The 27,342-nt window shown below is 46.7% G+C and overlaps 1 protein-coding gene across 1 annotated transcript in view; it reads left to right on the top strand.

The window, feature by feature from the left end:
• NTN4 (netrin 4) overlaps window positions 1-27,342 on the top strand; it is a 157,999-nt gene that overhangs the window by 14,781 nt on the left and 115,876 nt on the right. The window contains exon 2 of the mRNA XM_040409025.1: window positions 26,250-26,779. Coding sequence (XP_040264959.1) covers window positions 26,250-26,779 — 530 coding nt within the window. The remainder of the gene's footprint in view (window positions 1-26,249; window positions 26,780-27,342) is intronic.

Below are 27,342 nucleotides of genomic sequence, written 5' to 3'. Positions count from 1 at the left end.
CTTTGCCCTGAGCTAAATTGCGCAGGGCAAAGGCATTTTTTGGAGATCCAGTGACGTACCGGGGCTCTCCATGGGGCTGCCAGGAAGCCCGGTGACGTCACCGGCACTGATGGGTGGGATTTAGCGCTGCCCTAGCCAGTAAAACGGCTAGGGCAGCGCTAAAGCCCGCCCATCAGAGGCAGTGACGTCGCCAAACACTGCCAGGTGGAAGTTTAAACAAAAGAGCCCGTGCCCTGCACGATTTAGCACAGGGCAAGGGAGCGCATCGGAGCATGAGATGCTCCGATGCTAGCCTCAGGGGGCTGCCTGGGTGAAAATAAGGGTATGTCCGGGTTCAGCTCTGAACCCGGACAACCCCTTTAAAATCATCAAAGAAAGTAATAAAATAAGAAGCAAAATCATTTATGCACCAGTGAAGAGTACACTGCATTTAGAACCTATTGTTTGTTTCATATATATACATAATAGTTTGTTTATACTGTATTTGTATCCTCACATATCCTAAAATGTATCAACTAGTTGAGGATAGGCATGAAGGGGCGCATTGGCCATAGACCTTACAGAGAAATTTCCCGGTGCACCGATGCCCCAGGGGGCCATCTGAGCCCTCCTCACGGCTGGCCAGTGGAAGTTTTTAGGGATGTATTTTGTGCTGTTGGCAGTATTTTGTGATGGACGGTGGTATTTGGCTCTGTTGGGATGGTATAATGGGCCACAATATGGTATAGCTGGCCCTGCCTTCCATTAATTTGGACCTGACTACAAAACGGGGCCACTTTAAGTTCCCAGTCCTCCCCTGAAGGGGCATATTGGTGTTATAGTTGTGATGAGGTGTTGGAACGACATAATGCTTCAGTGTCACAGATTTACAATATTGCTGCCACCCCTTTTTTGTCTACCAGGCATAGCCCCACACTGCTGCTTGTTGCTGGGCTTAGTATTACAACTCAGAGCACCTCAGTCCTATTCAGATAAAAGGGACTTGGCTGTAATATCAAACGTATGGATCTGTGACTTCTACTGATATGTTCAAATAATCCATGTGACTCCAACATGACTACAACACAACCGAAAGATTGTTTACTATTACGTTGCAGACATCATCAGTTTAGTCTTGTAAACTGAATGTTGCAATGCACTTTAAAGGGAATCTGTCATCAAATCCATCCTATTAAAACCATGTCCGGTGTGCCCTGCCAGCTGTCTAATGTTCTTTCTCCCATGTCACTTCCTGGCCATATTGATCAGAAAACGTATTCATCATATGTAAGTTAGTCCATGGGTGCAACAAGGGTGTTGCTGTTGCACCTCTCACTCTCTACATGCTGTGCCTCTACCTCTTTGACTGACAGGACCAGGTATATAGATTGATTCACTCCTACCTGTGTGAAGTTGGCACCCCATGTTCTTAAATGTCAAAAAGAAATACACCATTCGTTTGTGCTGCAAAAATGAACGTTTGTGCCGGTTCGGTTCCTGAGATATTGCGCGTTAGATTTTTATAAAGCCCCGCCCACTTTCTACCCCATGTTTTTAACCCTGACCCTAGACCCCCCAGGTGTGCTGCAGCTTGGCCGACCCCCCCCCCCCCCCATTTTTTTTTTCTTTCTGCGTACGCTGACTGTGGCCGGCACTCTTAGCATCCGGCCACTGTTAGCGCATCGCACACCCCACCGCTGATCAACTTCGGACGGTTGATCAGCGAGTTTGAATTTTTGATTTATTTATTTTTCACATTTTTGGGCTTATTTATTTATTTATTTTTGTCTGTTAGGTTTAGGGTAAGTTCGCGAACACCCGTACCCCCACACACACGCACACCAAATAAAGTTTATCACGCACACACACACTCCCCTATGGTCCACCGGATGTTCTCGGCTGAGGAGGCATACACCCAGCTTGCCTCCGAGTCCGAGAGCCCCAGTGAGGATGAGGATGACCCCACTTTCCTTTTGTTATCCGCGTCCTGATCATCTAGCGATGATGATGAGCCCCCAAGGCGGCGGAGACGCCGCCAGGCAGAGCAAGGGGTCCGCAATGCTAGGGACCCTGTGGCCCACACTAGTACGAGCATCTCTGGGGCTCGTACTAGTTTTCCGGCCCACCAGTTAAGTTTACCGGAGCCCCCTGCCGGTGAACTTGTCTGGTATACCCCAGAGTGTTTTGAGCCCGTGATTTTGTAGGCCAACCAGGAATCCAGATTCGCACAGTGGGCTTCACTGAATACGACTTTTTTAGTCTTTTTTTCAGTGACCACTTTGTGAATCTGATGGTGGAGCAAACAAACCTGTACGCACAACAGTTCATTGCTCAACACCCGGGTTCCTTTTTGGCTAGGGCCAGTGGCTGGAGTCCGGTCAGTGCAGCCGAGATAAGGACGTTTTAGGGCCTTGTGCTGCACATGGGCCTAGTCAAGAAACCTAGTGTCAGGCATTACTGGAGTGGGGATGTCCTCTACCAGACCCCACTCTACTGTATGGCCATGACACGCTCCCGGTTTGAGGCCATCCGGAAATGCCTGCATTATGCAGATAATGCAGCATGTCCCCCCCCCCCCCCCCCCTTCCCAAGGTGATCCTGCCTATGACCGCCTGTACAAAATCAGGCCGGTCATCAATCACTTTGGGGCCAAATTTGTGCAGGCCTATGTACCTGGAAGGGAGGTTGCAGTTGAGGAGTCTCTCATTGCTTTCAAGGGGAGACTCATTTTCCGCCAGTATGTTCCCTCTAAGCGGGGGAGGTATGCCGTGAAGATGTACAAACTTTGTGAGAGTACCTCAGGGTACACTTACAAGTTTTGTGTGTACGAGGGGCGAGATTCCCGTATTTAACCCCCAGAATGTCCTCCCACTCTGGGTGTTAGTGGGAAACTTGTGTGGGACCTTATGCACCCACTGCTAGATAAGGGTTACCACCTGTACATGGATAACTTGTATACTAGTATCCCCTTGTTCCAGTCCCTCGCCGCCAGATCCACGTCCGCTTGTGGGACCGTGCGGAAAAATCAATGCAGCCTCCCTACCCATCCCCTCCAGGTACCTATCCCCAGGGGTGCGACCCGTGCCCTTACCAGTGGAAACCTGTTGCTGGTTAGATATAATGACAAGGGGGATGTCTTTGTGCTGTCCACAATTCACGGTAACGGCATCACCCCTGTCCCTGTGCGAGGTACCGCGGCAACGGTCCTCAAGCCCGATTGCATCGTCGACTACAATCGGTATATGGGAGGAGTTGATCTCCCTGATAAAGTCCTCAAGCCATACAATGCCATGCGTAAAACCCGGGCATGGTACAAAAAGGTTGCGGTCTGCTTGGGGCAGGTTACCTTGTACAACTCTTTTGTGCTGTTCCGGAGCTCTGGCAACACAGGGACATTCCTTCAGTTCTATGAGGCAGTCCTCAAGGACCTGATCTTTTCTGACCGGGAAAGAGTAGGCCGGAGTACCTCGGGAACTGTGCAGAGTGTGTCACAGGAAGGGGATACGGAAGGACAACACCACTCAGTGTGACACGTGCCCCGATCATCCGGGCCTCTGCATTATTGGTTGCTTCAGGGAGTACTACACTTCCATGGAGTACTAAATTTATGTTTCCCTTCCCCAATTTAGCCACTGACAATCGGATAAAAAACTATGGTTCTCAGACTTGAGACACTAAAACGAAAAAAAAATAAAAATCAAAAATATTTAGTAAAAAAAAAAAAAAAGTAGACCTATTAGGTATCGCCGCGTCTGTAAGAATCTGCTCTATAAAAATACCCCATGACCTAACCCCTCAGGTGAACACGGTCAAAAAATAAAATAAAAACGGTGCAAAAAAGTTTTTTTTGTCATCTTACATCACAAACATTGTCATAGCAAGCGATTAAAAACTCATATGCCCCCCAAAATAGTGGCAAAAGAAAATGACTCAGACTATGGAGATATTAAATAGTTTTTTTTTTTTATTTATAAAAAGATAATATAGTGTAAAACATAAATAAATAAAAAGTAGACATATTCGGTATCGCCACATCTGTAAGAATCTGCTCTATAAAAATACCCAATGAACTAACCCCTCAGATGAACACGGTCAAAAAAAAAAAAAACGGTGCCAAAACAGCAATTTTTTGGAAAATTTTCCATTTTAATCAATTTTTTCCAGTAACAAAGCAAGGGATAACAGCCAAACAAAATGCTATATTTATTTCTCAGATTCTATAGTTTGCAGAAACACCCCATGTGTGGCTGTACAGGGCACACTAGGGCGTAGAGGGAAAGGTGCGCCATGTGGTTTTTGGAAGGCAGATTTTGCTGGACTGGTTTATTTACACAATGTCCCATTTGAAGCCCCCCTGATGCACCCCTAGAGTAGAAACTCCATAAAAGTGACCCCATTTTGGAAACTACGGGATAAGGTGGCAGTTTTGTTGGGACTATTTTTAGGGTGCATATGGTTTTTGGTTGCTCTATATTACATTTTTGTGAGGCAAGGTTACCAAAAATAGAAATTCTGAAATTCCATCTTCATTTGCCATTAACTGTTGAGGAACACCTAAAGGGTTAATAAAGTTTGTAAAATCAGTTTTGAATACCTTGAGGGGTGTAGTTTCTTAGATGGGGTCGCTTTTATGGAGTTTCTACTCTAGGGGTGCATCAGGGGGGCTTCAAATGGGACATGGTGCCAAAAAAAAAAGGCCATCAAAATCTGCCTTCCAGAAACCATACGGCGTTCCTTTCCTTCTGCGCCCTGCCGTTTGGTCATACAGTAGTTTACGACCACATATGGGGTGTTTCTGTAAACTGCAGAATCAGGGTAATAAATATTAAGTTTTGTTGGCTGTTAACCCTTGATTTGTTACTGGAAAAAAACGTATTAAAATGAAAAATTTGCCCAAAAATTGCTGTTTTGGCACCGTTATTATTTTATTTTTTAGACTGTGTTCATCTGAGGGGTTAGTTCATGGTTTTTTTTTATAAAGCAGATTCTTACGGACGCGGCGATACCTAATATGTCTTTTTATTTATTTATTTATGTTTTATACTATATTATCTTTTTATAAAAAATAAAAAAACATTTTAGTATTTCTGTCCGTTCCTTTTTTTTGCGGATAGGATGCGGACCCATTCATTTCAATGGGTCCGCAAAAAATGCGGACAGCACACCGTGTGCTGTCCACATCAGTATGTCCGTTCCGTTGCTCCGCAAAAAAAATAGTGCATGTCTTATTTTTTTCTAGTTTGCGGACAAGGATAGGCATTATTACAATGGATCCGCAAAAAAAAAACGGATGCCGTACAGAACGTCATCCGTTTTTTTTGCGGACCGCAAAACACACACGGTCGTGTGCATGTAGCCTAAGAGTCTTTTTTTTTTTTTTTTTTCTTCATTTTTTGCGGGATGAGAGGACGGTTTTATTGCCACTATTTTGGGGGGCATATGACTTTTTGATCGCTTGCTATTACAATTTTTGTGATGTTAGGTGACAAAAAAAACATTTTTATTTTTTGACCGTGTTCATCTGAGGGGTTAGGTCATTGGGGTATTTTTATAGAGCAGATTCTTACGGACGCGGCGATACCTAATATGTCTACTTTTTTTTATTTATTTTAGTTTAGTTTAACAAACAAAAAATATATATTTTTTTATTTTTAATGTCTCAAGTCTGAGAACCATAGTTTTTTATCCGATTGTCAGTGGCTAAATTGGGGAAGGGGAACATAAATTTAGTACTCCATGGAAGTGTGGTACTCCCTGAAGCAACCAATAATGCAGAGGCCCGGATGATCGGGGCACGTGTCACACTGAGTAGTGGTGTCCTTCCGTATCCCCTTCCTGTGACACACTCTGCACCTTTTTTGGGTCCGTCCCTTCTTTCCAGTATGGGGGACCACACCTGGAAAGTGTTTGGCCAGGGATGATCTGGGCGCCTCTAGTTCCCGAGGTACTCCGGCCTTCTCTTTCCCGGTCAGAAAAGATTAGGTCCTTGAGGACTGCCCCATAGAACTGAAGGAATGTCCCTGTGTTGCCAGCTGTCCCTGTGTTGCCAGCGCTCCGGGACAGCACAAAAGAGTTGTACAAGGCAACCTGTACCAAGAAGACCATAACTTTTTTGTACCATGCTCGGGTTTTGCGCATGGCATTGTATGGCTTGAGGACTTTATCAGGGAGATCAACTCCTCCCATATACCGATTGTAGTCGACGATGCAATCGGGCCTGAGGACCGTTGCCGCGGTACCTCGCACAGGGACGGGGTGATGCCGTTACCGTGAATTGTAGACAGTACAAGGACATCCCTCTTGTCCTTATATCTAACCAGCAACAGGTTTCCACTGGTAAGGGCACGGGTCGCACCCTTGGGGATAGGTACCTGAGGGGGTGGGTAGAGAGGCTGCGTTGATTTTTCCGCACGGTCCCACAAGCGGACGTGGATCTGGCGGCGAGGGACCGCAACAAGGGAATACTAGTATAAAAGTTATCCATGTACAGGTGGTAACCCTTATCTAGCAGTGGGTGCATAAGGTCCCACACATGTTTCCCGCTAACTCCCAGAGTGGGGGGACATTCTGGGGGTTGAATACAGGAATCTCGCCCCTCGTACACACGAAACTTGTAAGTGTACCCTGAGGTACTCTCACAAAGTTTGTACAGCTTCACGCCATACCTCGCCCGCTTAGAGGGAACATACTGGCGGAAAATGAGTCTCCCCTTGAAAGCAATGAGACTCATCAACCGCGACCTCCCTTCCAGGTACATAGGCCTGCACAAATTTGGCCCCAAAGTGATTGATGACCGGCCTGATTTTGTACAGGCGGTCATAAGCAGGATCACCTTGGGGAGGACATGCTGCATTATCTGCATAATGCAGGCATTTCCGGATGGCCTCAAACCGTGAGCATGTCATGGCCATACAGTAGAGTGGGGTCTGGTAGAGGACATCCCCACTCCAGTAATGCCAGACACCAGGTTTCTTGACTAGGCCCATGTGCAGCACAAGGCCCCAAAACTTCCTCATCTCGGCTGCACTGACCGGGGTCCAGCCACCGGGCCTAGCCAAAAAGGAACCCGGGTGTTGAGCAATGAACTGTTGGGCGTACAGGTTTGTTTGCTCCACCATCAGATTCACAAAGTGGTCACTGAAAAAAAGACTAAAAAAGTCGTATTCAGTGAAGCCCACTGTGGAAATCTGGATTCCTGGTTGGCCTTCAAAATCGGGAATAACGGGCTCAAAACGCTCTGGGGTATACCAGACAAGTTCACCAGCAGGGGGCTCCGGTGGACTTAACTGGTGGGCCGGAAAACTAGTACGAGCTCCAGAGCTGCTCGTACTAGTGTGGGCCACAGGGTCCCTAGCATGGCGGTCCCCTTGCTCCGCCTGGCGGCGTCTCCTCCGCCTTGGGGGCTCATCATCATCGCCAGATGATGAGGAGGACGCGGATGACAAAAGGATAGTGGGGTCATCCTTGTCCTCACTGGGGCTCTCGGACTCGGAGGCAAGCTGGGCGTATGCCTCCTCGGCCAAGAACATCCGGTGGGCCATAGGGGAGTGTGTGCGTGCGTGCGTGTGTGTAAATCTTTATTTGGTGCGCATGTGTGTGGGGGCACGGGTGTTAGCAAACTTACCCTAAACCTAACGGACAAAAAAAAAAAAAGGCCAAAAAATGTGAATAAAAAAAAATTAGAATGTCAAATTCGATGATCAACTGTCCGAAGTTGATCAGCGGTGGGGAGTGCGATGCGCCAACAGGGGCCGGACGCTGGGAGTGCCAGCCACAGTCAGCATATTCAGAATTTTTATATGCTTGCGCCCCGAAAAAAGTTGTGGGGGGGGAGGGGGTCAAGCTGCAGCTCACCTGGGGGGTCTAGGGTCAGGGTTAAAAACATGGAGTGGAAAGTGGGCGGAGCTTCATAAAAATGTAACACGCAATATCTCAGGAACCGAACAGGCACAAACGTTCATTTTTGCGGCACAATCGAATGGTGTATCTCTTTTTGAAATTTAAAAACATGGGGTGGAAAATGGGCGGGGTTTCAGTATATCAAGCACGCAATATCTCGGAAACCAAAGCGGCGCAAACGTTCATTTTTGCGGCGCAAACCAGCACAAAAGCAGCACATACGAATGGTGTATTTCTTTTTGAAATTTAAAAACATGCGGTGGAAAGTAGGCAGGGTTTCAGCAAATCAAGCGCGCAATATCACGGAAACCAAAGCGCCGCAAACGTTCATTTTTGCGGCACAAACCAGCACAAAAGCAGCACAAACGAATGGTGTATTTCTTTTTGAAATTTAAAAACATGCGGTGGAGAGTAGGCAGGGTTTCAGCAAATCAAGCGCGCAATATCTCGGAAACCAAAGCGGCGCAAACGTTTATTTTTGCGGCACAAACGCAGCACGAACGAATGGTGTATTTCTTTTTGAAATTTTAAGAACATGGGGTGGAAAGTGGGCGGGGTTTCAGCAAATCAAGCGCGCAATATCTCAGAAACCAAAGCGGCGCAAACGTTTATTTTTGCGGCACAAACGCAGCACGAAGGAATAGTGTATTTCTTTTTGAAATTTAAGAACATGGGGTGCCAACTTCAAACAGGTTTCACTCCTAGCTCTAAAGTCTCTCTGCAGCGAGATTACCACTGTATTTGGCGCACATGCAGTACAAGAGGATTCCGTTTAACCTTTTTGCCCTCCCAGACCTTGGTTACACATATTGCAGGGGAAAACTCTATGAGGAAATGTCCGCAGCCAGGTATAGGAAAGATGCCTGCTGCTCAACTATACTCTGCTGCAGCCATTTCCTCTATGCAGAGATTTCTCCAGCGATATGTGTCACCAAGGCCTGGGAGGGTGGAAAAGTTAAAGTGGTTGTCTCACCTCAGCAAATGGCATTTATCATGAAGAGAAAGTAAATACAAAGCACTTACTAATGTATTGTGATTGTCCATATTGCCTCCTTTGCTGGCTTGATTCATTTTTCCATCACATTACATATTGCTCATTTCCAGGGGTTACGGCCACTGCTGCAGTGCAGATACTAGGTGGCCGACAGGGGAGCTACAGTGTATGCATGCCTATGTGAGCTCCTGCGGCCCCAGCCACCAGAGAGGCTGGCGCCTTTTCCTATGGTGTACAAGCACGGCCACTGCTGCTGGATTGCAGGATGGTTGTAACCATGGAAACGAGCAGTGTATAATGCGATGGAAAAATGAATGAAGCCAGGAAAGGAGGCAATATGGATACTAACAATACATTAGTAAGTGCCTTGTAGTAACTTTCTCTACTTAGGAAATGCCATTTGCTGAAGAGAGACAACTACTTTAACTTTTCCACCATCTCAGGCCTTGGTCACACATATCACAGGGCATCTGTCAGCAGATTTGTACCTATGAAACTGGCTGACCTCTTGCATGTGCACTTGGCAGCTGAAGACATCTGTGTTGGTCCCATGTACATATGTGCCCGCATTGCTGAGAGAAATTATGTTTTACTATATGCAAATCAGCCTCTAGGAGCAACGTGGGCGTTGCCGTTACACCGAGAGACTCTGCTCTCTCTGCAACTGCCGCAACCTCTGCACTTTAGCTTGACAGGGCCAGGTGTGATGACGTTTTCACTGTCTGGCCCTGTCAATCAAAGTAGAGAGGACGCAGCAGCTGCAGAGAGAGCAGAGACTCTAGGTGTCATGGCAAGGCCCTATTGCTCCTAGAGGCTCATTTTCATGAGTTTTGTTAACCAGATATACTAAAAGTTGTGTTTAAAGACTAAAAGCAATAGATCTGCATAAAAGAACACGTCTTCCTACATTCTTATAATACCGCTCATGTAAAAATATTGTATTTTGGGAATGAAAACAAACCTCCGGCCCGCGGGATCAATTCATGTGGCCCCGGGCCCCCTTCCAGAGCATATAGTGTTATTGCTAAAAACAGCTTCCATTGTGGAAGCGTTCATTAGCATGCGAGAGGCACAGGAAGGTACACTGGCTGTCCTCACCTTCCCTGGTCTACCAGCCCCACTCTGTGTCCTGACACATACAGCGTCAGGACATAGTGCACGTAGACACGCGCTATGACCTGATGCTGTGCGCTCTCAGGTCACAGTACAGTGCGGCGGGAAGAAGACCAGGGAGGGTAAGTGAATCTGCCAAGTGGCAGCACCGTCTGGAGCTGGAGAGGTAAGATTTATTTATTTATACATTTTTTATCTGATCTGAGGTCTGATTGGATGCTGGGGAGTCTCATAGGAGCTGATCTGAGGCTAATTGAGGGTGGGGAAGGTCTGATGGAGGCTGATCTGAGGCTGGGGGATCTGATGGGGTCTGATCTGAGGCTGAGTGGTCTGATCTGAGGCTGAGGGGTCTGATGGGGTCTGATCTGAGGCTGAGGGGTCTGATCTGAGGCTGAGGGGTCTGATCTGAGGCTGAGGGGTCTGATCTGAGGCTGGGGGATCTGATGGGGTCTGATCTGAGGCTGGGGGTCTGATCTGAGGTTGATGTAGGCTGGGAGGTCTGATAGGAGGCTGATGGAGGTGAGGGGGACAGATCTGAGGCTGAGATAGGGACAAAGGTAGGGACAGTCGCGAAGGAAGAGGCAGGGACAGTGGCAGGGAGAGTGAAAAGGTGGGTGAACCCATCTCTGGACCCCCATAACATTCTGAACTTAAAAATTAGACTGCTTTGTTTGGTCCAAATGGCACCTGTACTATATGTAATATATACACTCACCTAAAGAATTATTAGGAACACCATACGGTGTTGGACCCCCTTTTGCCTTCAGAACTGCCTTAATTCTATGTGGCATTGATTCAACAAGGTGCTGATAGCATTCTTTAGAAATGTTGGCCCATATTGATAGGATAGCATCTTGCAGTTGATGGAGATTTGAGGGATGCACATCCAGGGCACGAAGCTCCCATTCCACCACATCCCAAAGATGCTCTATTGGGTTGAGATCTGGTGACTGTGGGGGCAATTTTAGCACAGTGAACTCATTGTCATGTTCAAGAAACCAATTTGAAATGATTCGAGCTTTGTGACATGGTGCATTATCCTGCTGGAAGTAGTCATCAGAGGATGGGTACATGGTGGTCATGAAGGGATGGACATGGTCAGAAACAATGCTCAGGTAGCCCGTGGCATTTAAACGATGCCCAATTGGCACTAAGGGGCCTAAAGTGTGCCCAGAAAACATCCCCCACACCATTACACCACCACCACCAGCCTGCACAGTGGTAACAAGGCATGATGGATACATGTTCTCATTCTGTTTATGCCAAATTCGGACTCTACCATTTGAATGTCTCAACAGAAATCGAGACTCATCAGACCAGGCAACATTTTTCCAGTCTTCAACAGTCCAATTTTGGTGAGCTCGTGCAAATTGTAGCCTCTTTTTCCTATTTGTAGTGGAGATGAGTGGTACCCGGTGGGGTCTTCTGCTGTTGTAGCCCATCCGCCTCAAGGTTGTGCGTGTTGTGGCTTCACAAATGCTTTGCTGCATACCTCGGTTGTAACGAGTGGTTATTTCAGTCAACGTTGCTCTTCTATCAGCTTGAATCAGTCGGACCATTCTCCTCTGACCTCTAGCATCCACAAGGCATTTTTGCCCACAGGACTGCCGCATACTGGATGTTTTTCCCTTTTCACACCATTCTTTGTAAACCCTAGATATGGTTGTGCGTGAAAATCCCAGTAACTGAGCAGATTGTGAAATACTCAGACTGGCCAGTCTGGCACCAACAACCATGCCACGCTCAAAATTGCTTAAATCACCTTTCTTTCCCATTCTGACATTCAGTTGGGAGTTCAGGAGATTGTCTTGACCAGGATCACCCCCCCTAAATGCATTGAAGCAACTGCCATGTGATTGGTTGACTAGATAATTGCATTAATGAGAAATAGAACAGGTGTTCCTAATAATTCTTTAGGTGAGTGTATATTGAAGGCGTCATTTTGTGCTGCAAAAATACAGCGTTCTAGATTTTTTTAAATTGAAGTGCAATTTCTGCAACTTACCCCTAAGTCAGTAATAAGTGTGACCAAATATAGTAGTAAAATTTTTAAGTTGAGAATTTTGTATGGTCCTCGAACTATGTTACAAATATCCAAATAGCCCTCGGAGGCAAAAAGGTTCCCCACCCCCTGCTCTAGACTATTCATTTTGTCTTTTGATCTGTTCATTAGTCATACACTGAGGTTTCTCGTTTTACCTCTTGGGATCACTTTCCTTTTTTCCCAAGGCATAAGCAGAAAGATTAAAAAAAATAAATGAAGTTTAAAGCTAATCATATTAAAAATTCAGTGTTATGAAAAGTGAGCTGTTCTACAGTAAGCATTTATCTGGAGGATAGAGGAGAGGACTGATATTTTTTTTATTATAACAGATCAAAGCTTTTTCTATATTTATCTTTTATTCTGCCAAAGAGAAGAGCAGGATACAATAGACTCTGAGCCTTTGTGGTGAAGGTTTCATGGTATCCAAGCAAATAGTTGATGGAACCAGGCAAAACTGTAAGGCCTCTTTCACACGGGCGTTGCGGAAAAATGTGCAGGTGCGTTGCGGGAACACCCGCGATTTTTCCGCGCGAGTGCAAAACATTGTAATGCCTTTTGCACTCGCGTGAGAAAAATCGCGCGTGTTTGGTACCCAAACCCGAACTTCTTCACAGAAGTTCGGGCTTGGGATCGGTGTTCTGTAAATAGTATTATTTTCCCTTATAACATGGTTATAAGGGAAAATAATAGCATTCTGAATACAGAATGCATAGTAAAACAGCGCTGGAGGGGTTAAAAATAAATAAAAAATCATTTAACTCACCTTAATCCACTTGCTTGCGATGCCCGGCATCTCCGTCTGACTCTTTTACTGTATAGGACCTGTGGAGAGCATTAACTATAGTTTAAGGACCTGGGATGACGTCACTCTGGTCATCATATGGTACGTCACATGATCTTTTACCATGGTGAATCACCATGGTAAAAGATCATGTGACGTACCATGTGATGACCGGAGTGACGTCATCCCAGGTCCTTAAACTATAGTTAATGCTCTCCACAGGTCCTATACAGTAAAAGAGTCAGACGGAGATGCCGGGCATCGCGAGCAAGTGGATTAAGGTGAGTTAAATGATTTTTTTTTTTTTAACCCCTCCAGCCCTGTTTTACTTAGCATTCTGTATTCAGAATGCTATTATTTTCCCTTTTAACCATGTTATAAGGGAAAATAATAAGGTTCGGGTCTCCATCCCGATCGTCTCCTAGTAACCGTGCGTGAAAATCGCACCGCAACCACACTTGCTTGCGGATGCTTGCGATTTTCACGCAACCCCATTCATTTCTATGGGGCCTGCGTTACGTGAAAAACGCACAAAGAGGAGCGTGCTGCGATTTTCACGCAACGCAAAAATGATGCGTGAAAATCACCGCTCGTGTGCACAGCCCCATAGAAATGAATGGGTCAGTATTCAGTGCGGGTGCAATGCGTTCACCTCCCGCATCGCATCCGCGCGGAATACTCGCTCCTGTGAAAGGGGCCTAATGTTTTTCATGTGCTTTGGAAGTCATTGCATTTGTAATTTTAATTTGCATCACTTAAAACTTAGTAATCAGAGGTAATTATATTGTATTTAATGTGTTTTTAGCATAGATGCACATGGAGAAGCACCCCATGTTTTATTGTTGCTCCTGTTTGAATACTTCACAAAGTAGTTCAATGGTTGAGCTTACTGGCTTCCATTCCTGGCCACAGTAGCCGCATATGATGCCAGCTCTGACTGGCCAGGTCACACAGCATCTTTATGTTTCCAAGTCTGACTAGAGGGCATGACTTCATGGTAAAGGGGGGCATGTTCTCATGTACACCATATAGTGCGACAACTCTGGTGTAAAAATCTGTCTGAAAGTAATCATCCTGAGCCCTTGTGATATGCCTGACTAAGCTAATGTAGAATTAGTAAATCTGCGCCATTGTTGCAGTTCATGTCCAGAGTAAGTTAGAAATAAAATGAAAGTTATGAACAATAAAAAACAAAAACAAACCTAGGATGTGAAAGTCTTGGTTTTATTACATTCAGCATAATGCTCCATAGTCGTAAATTAAAAAGGCAGTAGGGAAAAAAAGTCACCTTTCAGTGTATATGTGTATCATTATGTTCAGTTTTTATTATCTCTCTGTTGCCTGAAGAATAGGCAGTTTGTAACCCCTGAAATGTGTTACATATTAATAGAAATAATAACATATGAGGGGTGTTCAGTAAGTTAGGGCTCTTTCACACTTGCGTTGTTCTGTTCCGGCATAGAGTTCCGTCGTCGGGGCTCTATGCCGGAAGAATCCTGATTAGGATTATCCCAATGCATTCTGAATGGAGAGAAATCCATTCAGGATGCATCAGGATGTCTTCAGTTCAGGACCGGAACGTTTTTTGGCCGGAGAAAATACCGCAGCATGCTGCGCTTTTTGCTCCGTTCAAAAATCCTGAACACTTGCCGCAAGGCCGGATCCGGAATTAATGCCCATTGAAAGGCATTAATCCGGATCCGGCCTTAAGCTAAACGTCATTTCGGCGCATTACCGGATCCGACATTTAGCTTTTTCTGAATGGTTACCATGGCTGCCAGGACGCTAAAGTCCTGTTTGCCATGGTAAAGTGTAGTGGGGAGTGGGGGAGCAGTATACTTACCGTCCGTGCGGCTCCCGGGCGCTTCAGAGTGACGTCAGGGCGCCCCACGCGCATGGGGCGCTCTGACGTCATTCTGGAGCGCCCCGGGAGCCGCACGGACGGTTAGTATACTGCTCCCCACTACTACTATGGCAGCCAGGACTTTAATAGCGTCCTGGGTGCCATAGTAACACTGAACGCATTTTGAAGACGGATCAGTCTTCAAATGCTTTCAGTTCACTTGCGGTGTTACGGATCCGGCGGGCACTTCCGGCAAATGGAGTGCACGACGGATCCGGACAACGCAAGTGTGAAAGAGGCCTTATCTACTCCAGCATGTTTTGTCAGTGTTAGGGTCCATTCACACGTCCGTGTGTGTTTTACGGATCCGTAAAACATGGACATCGGTGATGTGCGTTCCGTATTTTGCGGACCCCACATCGCCGGCACTTAATAGAAAATGCCCATTCCTGTCCGCAATTGCGGACAAGAATAGGACATGTTCTATTTTTTCCTGGAACGGAATTGCGGACCCGGAAGTGCGGATCTGCAATTCCGGATCCGGGCAGCACATCGTGCTGCCCCATAGAAATGAATGGGTCCGCAATTCCTTACGGTACTTTCACACTAGCATTATTCTTTTACTGAGTTCTGTCCTAGGGGCTCTATACCGGAAAAGAACTGATCAGTTTTATCCTAATACATTCTGAATAGAGTTGTTGCGATACCAAATTTTGGAATCGATTTCGATACCATAAAAAAGTATTGCGATACTCGATACTATTCGATACCACGCGAAAAAAATAGACCAAAAAAGCCACGTGCATTCCGCATTTTTTTAAAATGGCGAATCGCGCAGTTTTTTGTTTTAGTTTTTTCTGTTCCGGCGGTCACCACATAGATTTTTTTCTATTTTAATAGTTTGGACTTTTTGGACGTGGCGATATGTTTATTTATTTATTGTTTATATATTTTATATGTCATTTATACTTAATATTTTGGTGGGGTTTTTTTTTTTTTTACTTTTTATTTAATAACCATTTCCCCCCTTAGGGGCTAGAACCTGGGATTTTTTCATCCCTTATCCTATTCACCCCGATAGATCTCTATCAGGGTGAATAAGACTTTACACTCTCCCTGCTGCTCTGTGCATAGTGCACAGAGCAGCAGGGAGATTACCATGGCAGCCAGGGCTTCAGTAGTGTCCTGGCTGCCATGGTAACTGATCATAGCCCCGGGATTACACTGCTGGGGCTCCGATCAGAAGCTGCCACTGCCACCAATGAAGAGGAGGGGACCCTGTGGCCACTGCCACCAATGATTTTAATACTGGGGGGGTTGAGGGGGGGAGGGGGCACTGAGCCACCAATGATTTTAATACTGGGGGGAGGGGGCACTGAGCCACCAATGATTTTAATACTGGGGGGGTTGATGGGGGGGAGGGAGCACTGAGCCACCAATAATTCTAATACTGGGGGGGAGGGGGGCGCACTGCGCCACCAATGATAATTTATCTTTAATACAGGAGGCGGGTAGTGGCAGCAAATCAGCGGCACCTGAGGGGTTAACTGCCGCTGATCGCAGCTCCCTGTCAGAGGCAGGGTGCCGGCAATGTGATTCTGCTGCCGGCACCTGCCACCTGTATTAAAAGTTAAAGACTACCTTTCGTGGGTTCGGACTTAGTAAAGTTACCAGGCTACATAGAGTGGCGCCCAGGGATCTCCCTGCACCTACTATTATTCCTGGGCGCCGCTCCGTTCGCCCGCTGTGCCCCAGTTAGAGTCTCCTGGTCCGTATGCTAATTACTACTATTGGTGCGATGGGGAGGAGACATCAGCTGAAGTTGTTCAGAGATACTAGACTGTGCAGCAGAGCAGGCCAGTATCGAAAACCTTTAAATCCCGGTATCGTATCGATACTGGGACAAAAGTATCGATTGGGTATCAAAATTTCGATACCGGCAACAACCTTAATTCTGAATGGAGAGCAATCCGTTCAGGATGTCTTCAGTTCAGTCTTTTTGACTGTTCAGGACGGAGATAATACTGCAGCATGCTGCAGTATTTTCTCCGTCCATAGTGTTCTGGAAAAACGGATCCGGTTTTGCGGTCTGCGCATGTGCAGACCTTTAAAAATGTGAAAAAGATAAATACCGGATCCGTTTTTTCCGGATGGCAACCTGAGAGATGGATCCGCATCCGGATCCGTTTACATACAGATTGCCAGATCCGGCAGGCAGTTCCGGCGACAGAACTGCCTGCTGGAGTCCAACAACGCAAGTGTGAAAGTACCCTTAGAGAGCTGAGTCATGGCCGGACACTAGCGCTTTCCTGCCAGACCCCATTGACTGCCCAGCAAATATAGCAAGAATCGGCATACTGCAGGCATTGTCTGCTGGTGTGAATGCACCCTAAGGCTACATTCACACGTCCGTGGTGTGTTGCGGACCCGCAAATTGCGGGTCCGCAACACACCAGCCCGTCACCCCCAAGCTGCGGACAAGAATAGGACATGCTCTATCTTTTTGCTGAGCTGCGGACCCAAAATCGGGGCCGCGCTCCGCAATTGCGGCTGCAGACAGCACACTGTGTGCGGTCCGCACCAATTCCGTAAAATTGCGGAAAGGATGCGGACCCATTTTGCGGACGTGTGAATGGAGCCTAATAGATTTGTCTGACCTTCTGCACTAGCATTGATACCTCTTTGGATGGCTCATTGAGAATTCCTATGAACAGATGCAAATTCAGCACTTGGGATCAACTCCAGACTTTTTATTTCCTCAAAGAGGTTGTCCAAGACTGGGAACCTAGGCTTCGTTCACACTTCCATGTTTGTTTGATGTCCGTGAAAAAAATCTGTCTGCGTTTCATCCGTGAGGTTGTCCATGAAGCATCTATGTTTGGTCCGTGTGTCCATTTTTTGCCTCCCGTGTGTCATCCATATGCCACGGACACCGCTCAGCTGAAAATACATTTCAAAAGCATCTCCTATCAGTGGTCAGTAAAAAATGGACAAACACGTGCCATCCAAGTTGTATCCATGAGTTTCACAGAGCCATAGACTGTAATGGATGAAAGTAGTGCATGTTTACCCATGGCCAGTAAAAAATACCGCTATGTAAACAGATGGTAAAATCAATAGGTACGTGTGCTATCTGCAGAAAATGTGGATAGCACATGTCAGTGAAAAACGGAAATGTGAACGAGACCTAATGTCTATGGTTCTGGGTATGGTGCAAAACTAAACCTTTCCCTGTCCAGTGCTGAGCTGCTGTCTCTGTTGCTTCCGGTAATGGGTTTTTTACACTGTGCCCTGCCCCGTGGAAGTAAAATAAGAAGGAAAGGAAAAAAAACATTTTATAGATAAAGGGAAAGCTGGACATTTTTGAAAATTACTGTGCGCACACTTGCTGTATAGTAATTTTGGGTTAGGTGATCATTTTGAATTCTGCTGGTTACCGGTCATCTGAGGGCAATGCATTGGAGAAGCTCCACGATCTGTCAGGAAAACCTGCCATATATACTATAAGTATAGGCTATACTTTCTGGAAATGCTCATATGGAAAACCACAATTGTGTTACCATTCATTTTAAAAGCAGTATTGTTAGCTTCTTTGGTGGAGAAAAACTTTGACATGTAGGGTATTATTAGAGTTCAGCTATTTTCGAAGGTCCCCTAGAAATGAATGGAGTTTGTGCTGCACAAGCGCAGTCCCTGCTCCATTCTTCTCTATGGGACTGCTGGAAATTTTGGAACTCCTCTAGAAGTGAATGGAGGGCAGCCACGTATGAACGACTGTTCTTCATTTACTTTGGGGGGGCCCAGTTCTGGAGATGGGAGCGGGTTCCATATCCTAGCTGTGTGCTACCACTGTCTGAGGTGATATAATAGGCGTTTTTACATTGACAGTAAATTACATTTCAAAACTTTGAAGCTAAAGAAGTGATCTCTGAAGTAAAGGATTATAACAGATTAAGTATTTGTTAGGGATTACTTAATCAGAAATGTCAGAATTGTATTTGACGTAAATTGTAATAATCTCAGACATAGGATTTGGTAATTAGCTAAAGAGCAAAAACAATTGAGGACGGTGTCTCTAAGTCATGTTTGCTAGGTGATCTACCACATGAAGACTTTGGGGGGAATTTATCATTGTACTTGACTGTAGATGCCGTGTGCACCTGCTCCAAGTTTATGAAAATGGCACACAGTAATAATAAATGTGGCGCAAGTACAATGTGGTTGTGCTTATTTCAGTAAATGTACGCCTGAGTGACTTTTTTGCAACTTTTTAAAAAGTCACAGTTCATAAATGTGTCACAAAAGTGATCTACTCTTAAATTCTGACCAATATTTCACTTGGTGCTCAAAAATTCACCAAATTTTTGCCCAGCTTACACCAAAAAGTTGCAAAGCCCTATTTGTGACTTTTTGAAGCCAGAATCCTGCTGTGTCGGGCTTGATAAATCTCCCCTTTGTTCATATAGAGTAGTTTGCAGTTTTTGATGAAACCCTCAAATGAATGGGATCAGCACTGCGGTAACCACGGGCTGACAATTGAACAGATTATTGCTAACAAGCGTTACATGGCTTGTCTTCATGCAACCACCCCTTTAAAGGGGTTTTCTCAGTTTTAGGCTGGGTTCACACGGGCGTGACGGATTTGTTCAGGATGTGTCCCGGGTGTATTGCGGCAAACCCGCGCGAGTAGGTACGCAATTGCAGTCAGTTTTGATTGTGTTCCGTTCAGTTTTTATCACGCTGGTGCAATGTGTTTTGCACGCCCGTGATAAAAAAAATGAATGTGCTACCCAGACCCGAACTTCTTCACTGAAATTCGGGTTTGGGTTAGGTGTTGTGTAGATTGTATTATTTTCCCTTATAACATGGTTATAAGGGAAAATAATAGCATTCTGAATACAGAATGCTTAGTAAAATAGCGCTGGAGGGGTTAAAAAAAATAAAAAATAAAAAAAATGTAACTCACCTTAATCCACTTGCTCATCACATGGTCCATCACCATGGTGATTGATCATGTGATGAACGCAGTGACGTCATCAAAGGTCCTATTCCTCACAGAATAGCCCTATTTTACTATGCATTCTGTTTTCAGAATGCTATTATTTTCCTTTATAACCATGTTATAAGGGGAAATAATACAATCTACACAACCTTGAACCCAAACCTGAACTTCTGTGAAAAAGTTCGGGTCTGGGTACCACATTCAGTTTTTTATCACGCACGTGCAAAACGCATTGCACCCGCGTGATAAAAACTGAACAACGGAACGCAATTGCAGTCAAAACTGACTGCAATTGCGTACCTACTCGCACGGGTTTGCCGCAACGTATCCGGATCTTTATCCAGACACGCTCGTGTGAAAGAGGTCTAAAGGTTGTGGCTAGGGATGAGCGAACCCGAACCTTACGGGTTTAGTGTTCGGGTGGTGAGGGAATTCCGTTATGGATTCCGTTACAACGGAATATGTAGACGGAATGCAAAACCGAAGCCTTTAAGAGGCATTTCGTTTTCATCCAACATAATAGAAGTGTATGGCCAAGCATAACGGATCCGTCTGCTTTCCGTTATGCGGGACTTAGTTTTCCTTCCTGCATAACGGAAACCAGATGCAATGTGATTGTATCTGCGCAAAAAAAAACTGAAACCCTGAATGCAGTCCCAGACAAAACTGATTAAACCTGCGTGCAAAACAGTCAGTTTCTCCCTGAACAGACCCTGACTCATTCCATATCGCATATGTGCAATAAGCATTAGGCTACTTTCACGCCTGTGGTTTGAAACTCTGGCATGGCCGTTACGGACATTCAAGCGGAGAATCGGACGGACAGAAACCTCAGCATGCAGCGGTTTGTCCTGCCAGTTCTCTGCTGGAATGCATGCAGATCTCCGCCAGACCCCATTATACTTAATGGGGCTGGTGGAAATTCCGTCCGCATGCGGCAGTGCTGGATCCAGTGAATTCCGTCAGGCTGTAGCCTAAGGCCAGACTGTGTGTGGCAGTGAGGTTCCCATTCTGAACTCTGCTCTCCTTACAGCGTTATAATTATTTTACAAGGCTGTGTGTCCCTGTGAGACCTGAAATCTATTGAATTACACTGACATAATGCTGATCTTACAGGGTCACACAACCTTCTAAATAATTCTAACGCTGTGCGATCCTGTCAGAGGAGGAGGGGTCAGAGCGGGAACTCACTGCCACACGCAGCGAGTTTCTCGCATTGAACTCGCCTTCGTGAGTCTGCCCTAAGGGTGATATCAGACAGTGCTACTAGTCGCATGTGGCCAAGCAACTCCCACCCACATTGGGCAAAAACTGCCTAATTCTGTTGCAGAATCTTACAGCCGGCATGGGTGAGTGTTGTGTTTCTGAAGAGGAGACTGCAAGAAGGGTCTGTGGTGACTTGTGCAAGTTATCCCAATCAGTACAGAAATGTGTGCTAATGGATTGTAGACATGCTCCCATTGTCTGCATATCTGCTGTAGGCCTCATGCACACAACGTTCCGTTTTTTTGCGGTCCGCAAAAGACAGAAGCCGCCCGTGTGCCTTCCACAATTTGCGGAACGGAACAGGCGGCCCATTGTAGAAATGCCTATTCTTGTCTGCAAAACGGACAAGAATAGGACATGTTATATTTTTTGGGGGACCACGGAACAGAGCAATGGATGCGGACAGCACACATCTTTTGCGGCACCATTGAAGTGAATGGGTCTGCACCCGAGCTGCAAAAACTGCGTCTCGGATGCGGACCAGAACAACGGTCGTGTGCATGAGGCCGTAAATAGTGTTTTCTTTCAGTGGAAGAAGACCTGATGGTGTGCTGAGCGGAGACTGAGGTGAAACTGATTCACTCCGCCATTGTCCGCTCCATCTAGACTCTGTTGGAGCAGCTGCCATTTGCTGAAGCCCAGCAGAGACTGACTGTCGTTGTATGTGCATACACAGCTTGACACCAAGATAAAAAGCTGCCAAAATCCACAAAGAAATCTGCATGTTTGCATCTGGATTTCATTGATTTTACTCATTGCATTGTAATGAATTAAATCTGTGCATTTGTGCAACAAATAGGCCATGCTGCTGGAAATCTGCTCTGGATTTTTCACTGTGTTAGTTAATGAGGTTTGATAAAATCCCATTCGTTAATATTCTACTTAGATCAGTTGTGAAGTATCCATGTGGATTTTGCAATCAGATTGCCTCAACAAGTACCCACCTGAAACCCTGTGTTATGCCACTGGCTATTGCTGTACCACCATTCTTCACTGGGTTCCTTTATGTATACAGATTAGTATTAATCCTTTCTTAGATCTTATGCCTACGACTGTGTGATGCAAGCTAGGAACTTAAGGGGCCATATTGTACCTCTGTAGCTTGAGATTTCATATGAAGGAATACAGAGCTTCTTTTTCTACCAAAATCTGTATGGCTCTGACAGAAAAAGATTGGGGCAGGCTCCTTTTTAGATGCTGTATTCCAGAGGTATTCTTCCCTAGAAGCAGTGCTCCGAGCAGAGAGAATCTCCATAATGCGGGTATGGCCGACCACAAAGTGCCCACGACTCTGCCATGTGCACGAGACATTATGCTGTTATTTCATTGATGCACATAAGCGTGTTCCCCATACTGTGGTCTGCAGTGCAGGGGTACTGGCCGAGTGCATGCCATTTGCAGATGCAGGCCCATTGATTTGAAAGGGTTTGCGGTCTGCAATACGGGCACAGGGAACACCCGCTCGCCTTCATGAGCCCTTAGGGAGATATTTATTAAGACTAGCAGTTTACACGTCAGTCTGAGCAGGGCCGACCTTAGGTGTCCAGGCGCCCTGTGCGAGCTAACCTTGTGGCGCCCCCCCCCCCCCAAAAAAAAAAACACTGCTTGTTGCTGGCATCATTGCATAGGCTGGCTGACTATCCAACCAAGTAGTTACCAGCCCACACACCCCAAAGGCCGGTGTAATGTCATACTTCCCTACTTCGTGAGATTTCCCTACCCTCGTCACTTCCGGTCGCACCGGACATGACGTGAGGAGGTGTGCAGCGCCGCGCAGGCGCACAACGTCAGGTTAGGGAAGTTTCACAGCAGAGTGCGCATGCGCCAGGAGTCTCGCCGGCGGTTAGGGTAGGGAAAAACTATGGGCCAGTGCGCAGGCGCAGTGATCGGATGGATGTTCTCAGCTGAACACCGGCCGACACTGCGCATGCACCGGGAGCCTCACCAGCGGTTAGGGAAGGGAAAAATTACGTACGGGCCAGTGCTTTTTCCCTACCCTAACCGCTGGTGAGGCTCCCAGCGCATGCGCAGTGTCGGCCGGTGTCCTGCTGAGAACATCCATCCGATGACCGCACCTGTGCACTGGCCCATAATTTTTCCCTACCCTAACCGCCGGCGAGGCTCCCAGCGCATGCGCACTCTGCTGTGAAATTTCCCTAACCCATCGTTGTGCGCAGTGCGCCCCCCCAATATAATAAACATTGGTGGCACAGTGCGCCCCCCCCCCCCCCCCCAACACCCCAGTATAATAAACATTGGTGGCGCAGTGTGCCCCCCCAACACCCCAGTATAATAAACATTGGTGGCGCAGTGTGCCCCCCCAACACCCCAGTATAATAAACATTGGTGGCGCAGTGTGCCCCCCCAACACCCCAGTATAATAAACATTGGTGGCGCAGTGCGCCCCCCCAACACCCCAGTATAATAAACATTGGTGGCGCAGTGCGCCCCCCCAACACCCCAGTATAATAAACATTGGCGCAGTGCGCCCCCCCTCAATATAATAAACATTGGTGGCGCAGTGCGCCCCCCCCTCAATATAATAAACATTGGTGGCGCAGTGCGCCCCCCCTCAATATAATAAACATTGGCGCAGTGCGCCCCCCCTCAATATAATAAACATTGGCGCAGTGCGCCCCCCCTCAATATAATAAACATTGGTGGCGCAGTGCGCCCCCCCTCAATATAATAAACATTGGTGGCGCAGTGCGCCCCCCCTCAATATAATAAACATTGGTGGCGCAGTGCGCCCCCCCTCAATATAATAAACATTGGTGGCGCAGTGCGCCCCCCCTCAATATAATAAACATTGGTGGCGCACTGCGCCACCCCTCAATATAATAAACATTGGTGGCGCAGTGCGCCCCCCCTCAATATAATAAACATTGGTGGCGCAGTGCGCCCCCCCTCAATATAATAAACATTGGTGGCGCAGTGCGCCCCCCCTCAATATAATAAACATTGGTGGCGCAGTGTGCCCCCCCAACACCCCAGTATAATAAACATTGGTGGCGCAGTGTGCCCCCCCAACACCCCAGTATAATAAACATTGGTGGCGCAGTGTGCCCCCCCAACACCCCAGTATAATAAACATTGGTGGCGCAGTGCGCCCCCCCAACACCCCAGTATAATAAACATTGGTGGCGCAGTGCGCCCCCCCAACACCCCAGTATAATAAACATTGGCGCAGTGCGCCCCCCCTCAATATAATAAACATTGGTGGCGCAGTGCGCCCCCCCCTCAATATAATAAACATTGGTGGCGCAGTGCGCCCCCCCTCAATATAATAAACATTGGCGCAGTGCGCCCCCCCTCAATATAATAAACATTGGCGCAGTGCGCCCCCCCTCAATATAATAAACATTGGTGGCGCAGTGCGCCCCCCCTCAATATAATAAACATTGGTGGCGCAGTGCGCCCCCCCTCAATATAATAAACATTGGTGGCGCAGTGCGCCCCCCCTCAATATAATAAACATTGGTGGCGCAGTGCGCCCCCCCTCAATATAATAAACATTGGTGGCGCAGTGCGCCCCCCCTCAATATAATAAACATTGGTGGCGCAGTGCGCCCCCCCTCAATATAATAAACATTGGTGGCGCAATGGGCAGTGCCAATGAGGGTTAAAAAATAAAAAAATAATTAACTCACCTCCTCCAATTGATCGTCTTCTGTTCTTTCTTCATGACCTGTCAAAGGACCTGTGGTGACATCACTGTGCTCATCACATGATCCATCACCATGGTAATGGGTCATGTGATGAGCTCAGTGACGTCACCACAGGTCCTGAAGAAAGACCGGCAGCTACGCGATCAACTGGAGGAGGTGAGTTAATTTTTTTAAATAATTTTTTAACCCTCATTGGCACTTCCCACTGAGCCACCAATGTTTTATACTGGGGGGGGCGCACTGAGCCACCAATTATGTTTCTTATACTGGGGTGTTGGGGGGGGGGGGGCGCACTGTGCTTTCTTATACAAATACAGGAGGCGGGTGCCGGAATCAAATAGCCGGCACCCGACCTTTGTGACAGGGAGCTGCGATCAGCGGCAGTTAACCCCTCAGGTACCGCACCTGAAGGGTTAACTCAACTGCAGCTGATCGCAGCTCCCTGTCACAAAGGTCGGGTGCCGGCTATTTGATTCCGGCACCCGCCTCCTGTATTTGTATTACAGGTCAGTTTTCTTCATTGGTGGCGCAGTGGCCACAGCCCCTCCCCTCCTCCTCCTGTCTCTCTTCTTATTGGCAGCGGCGGGGGCAGCAGGCAGGTCAGACAGGGGAGGGGGAGATGGAGGGGGAGATGGAGGGGGCGCCCCGAGGGAGAACACAAGTACAGCCTCGCCTGCCGCAGATTACATTGCGAGCTGTCAGCCGCCCAGCGCCCCTGTTACTATGGCGCCCTGTGCGGCCGCACAGCCCGCACACCCCAAAGGCCGGCCCTGAGTCTGAGGGCTCATGCACAGGAACTTATTTTTTTTCAGTTTCCGTTCCATTTTTTTACAGGTCCGTATGCGAAACCATTCACTTCAATGGAAAAAACAGAAATGACTCTGTGTGCATTCCGTGTCTTTATGACCACATGTCCGTTCCACAAAAAACATAGAACATGTCCTATTCTTGTCTGTTTTGCGGATGAGGACAGGCATTGTTACAATGTATCAACAAATAAAACAGATGCAACATGGACGTCACACGGACCACAAAATACATGTGGTAGTGTGCATTAGCCCTAAGGCTATCCCCTGCCCAAGTGCTCACGCACCTGACCATATGTTTTATTTGCGATCCGCAAAAAATACGGATGACGTCCGTCTGACATCCGTATTGCATCTGTTTTTTTTTGCGGATCCATTGTAACAGTGCCTATCCTTGTACGTAAAACGGACAAGAATAGGACATGTTCTATCTTTTTTGTGGGGCTACAAAATGGACACTGTGTGCTGTCCGCATTTATTGCGGACCCATTGAAATGAATGGGTCCGCATCCTATCCGCAAAAAATGGAACGGACACTGAAACCAAATACGTTCTTGTGCATAGGCCCTAGCACAACCATTATCAAAGATGTTTGTGTGCCAGAACTTATAGTACCTACACCAGCAAGGGGGTTGGTGTAGATTTCGGGTATACAGTAATCTAATATCCCTGGCCAGCTGTACCCAGCCCCACGTTGCCCACTCCATGCCTCACTCTTTGAAAAAGTGAAGAGCAGAGCACAAAACCCCCCAAAATTATCACAACATTTTGGCAAGCAGGAGATGTGGCAAACGTTACTATTCTACTCGAAATGTACTTATAAGTGTAACTCACTACTTTACCTTTTTTTTCAGGGATTAACACCATGGCTACAATAGCATCTCAGCGAGAAAAAGCTTGTAATCCTAGGATGGGCAATTTAGCGATTGGCCGGCGTTTATGGACGGACACAGTCTGCGGCTCTAATAGCACAGAACTATATTGCACATATACTGACTATCCAGACCAAACTTGCAAGGAACCAAAGTGTGACAAATGCAGTGCTGCAGTTCCCCGGCTATCACATCCAGCATCTGCGATGGCGGATTCAACGTTCAAAATTCCACGCACGTGGTGGCAGTCAGCCCGGGATGTCCAGAGGGAAACTCTACAGTTAAATCTAGAAACTACATTTTACTTCACTCATCTGATTATGGTATTTAAATCCCTCCGACCTGCAGCCATGATTCTAGAGGGTTCACAGGATTTTGGCCTCAGTTGGCGTCCATATAAATACTTCTCCACAAACTGCACCCAGAGTTTTCAGCTTGAGGATGATGTTAATGTGAAAGGTGCCCTCTGCACATCTCGCTACTCGCAAGCCGTTCCATGTAGCGGAGGGGAGGTAGGTGTTTTTTCAGGAGTTTTATGTGAAAACCATTTTTGAATTGATCTGCTATGCCGATGCTTCTATTTTATGCAACCGATTGGTCCGATGTGAGCAGCAAAAAGCATCATCCCTATATAAAAAAAGCAACGATTTACATCTATGTGTCTTGTACAGAAATGGTTTATGTAGGCAGAAACACTGAACCGTGATCCTTCATAACAATGATTGTGCAGATTGTGCATGAAGAGAAAAAAGCCATCAGTTACTAATGTTTATTTTTGCTCTTCATTGATCGTGCAGCCGTAAAAATCATTATTGGTGGCATGATTGATAAATGTAAATGTCACTCTCTGCAACATTTTCCTTAAAGGGGTTGTGCAGAGGTATAACGTTGATGACCTACCCTCAGGATAGATGATCAGTATCAGATCAGCGGGGTTCCGACTCCCAGCACCCCCCACCAATAAGCTGTTTGAAGGCGGAGCAGTGCACTTCAAGATTACCTGCGTGTCATCTCACTTGTAGAGGCAGTGCAATGTAATTACAACCGATCGTCCCGTTCAAGTGATCACAAGCAA

The sequence above is a fragment of the Bufo bufo genome, chromosome 1 (assembly GCF_905171765.1).
Source record: "Bufo bufo chromosome 1, aBufBuf1.1, whole genome shotgun sequence".
Taxonomy (NCBI): Eukaryota; Metazoa; Chordata; class Amphibia; order Anura; family Bufonidae; genus Bufo; species Bufo bufo.
Note: the sequence above shows the minus strand (reverse complement) of the source record. Positions and strands in the feature narration are given on the sequence as shown.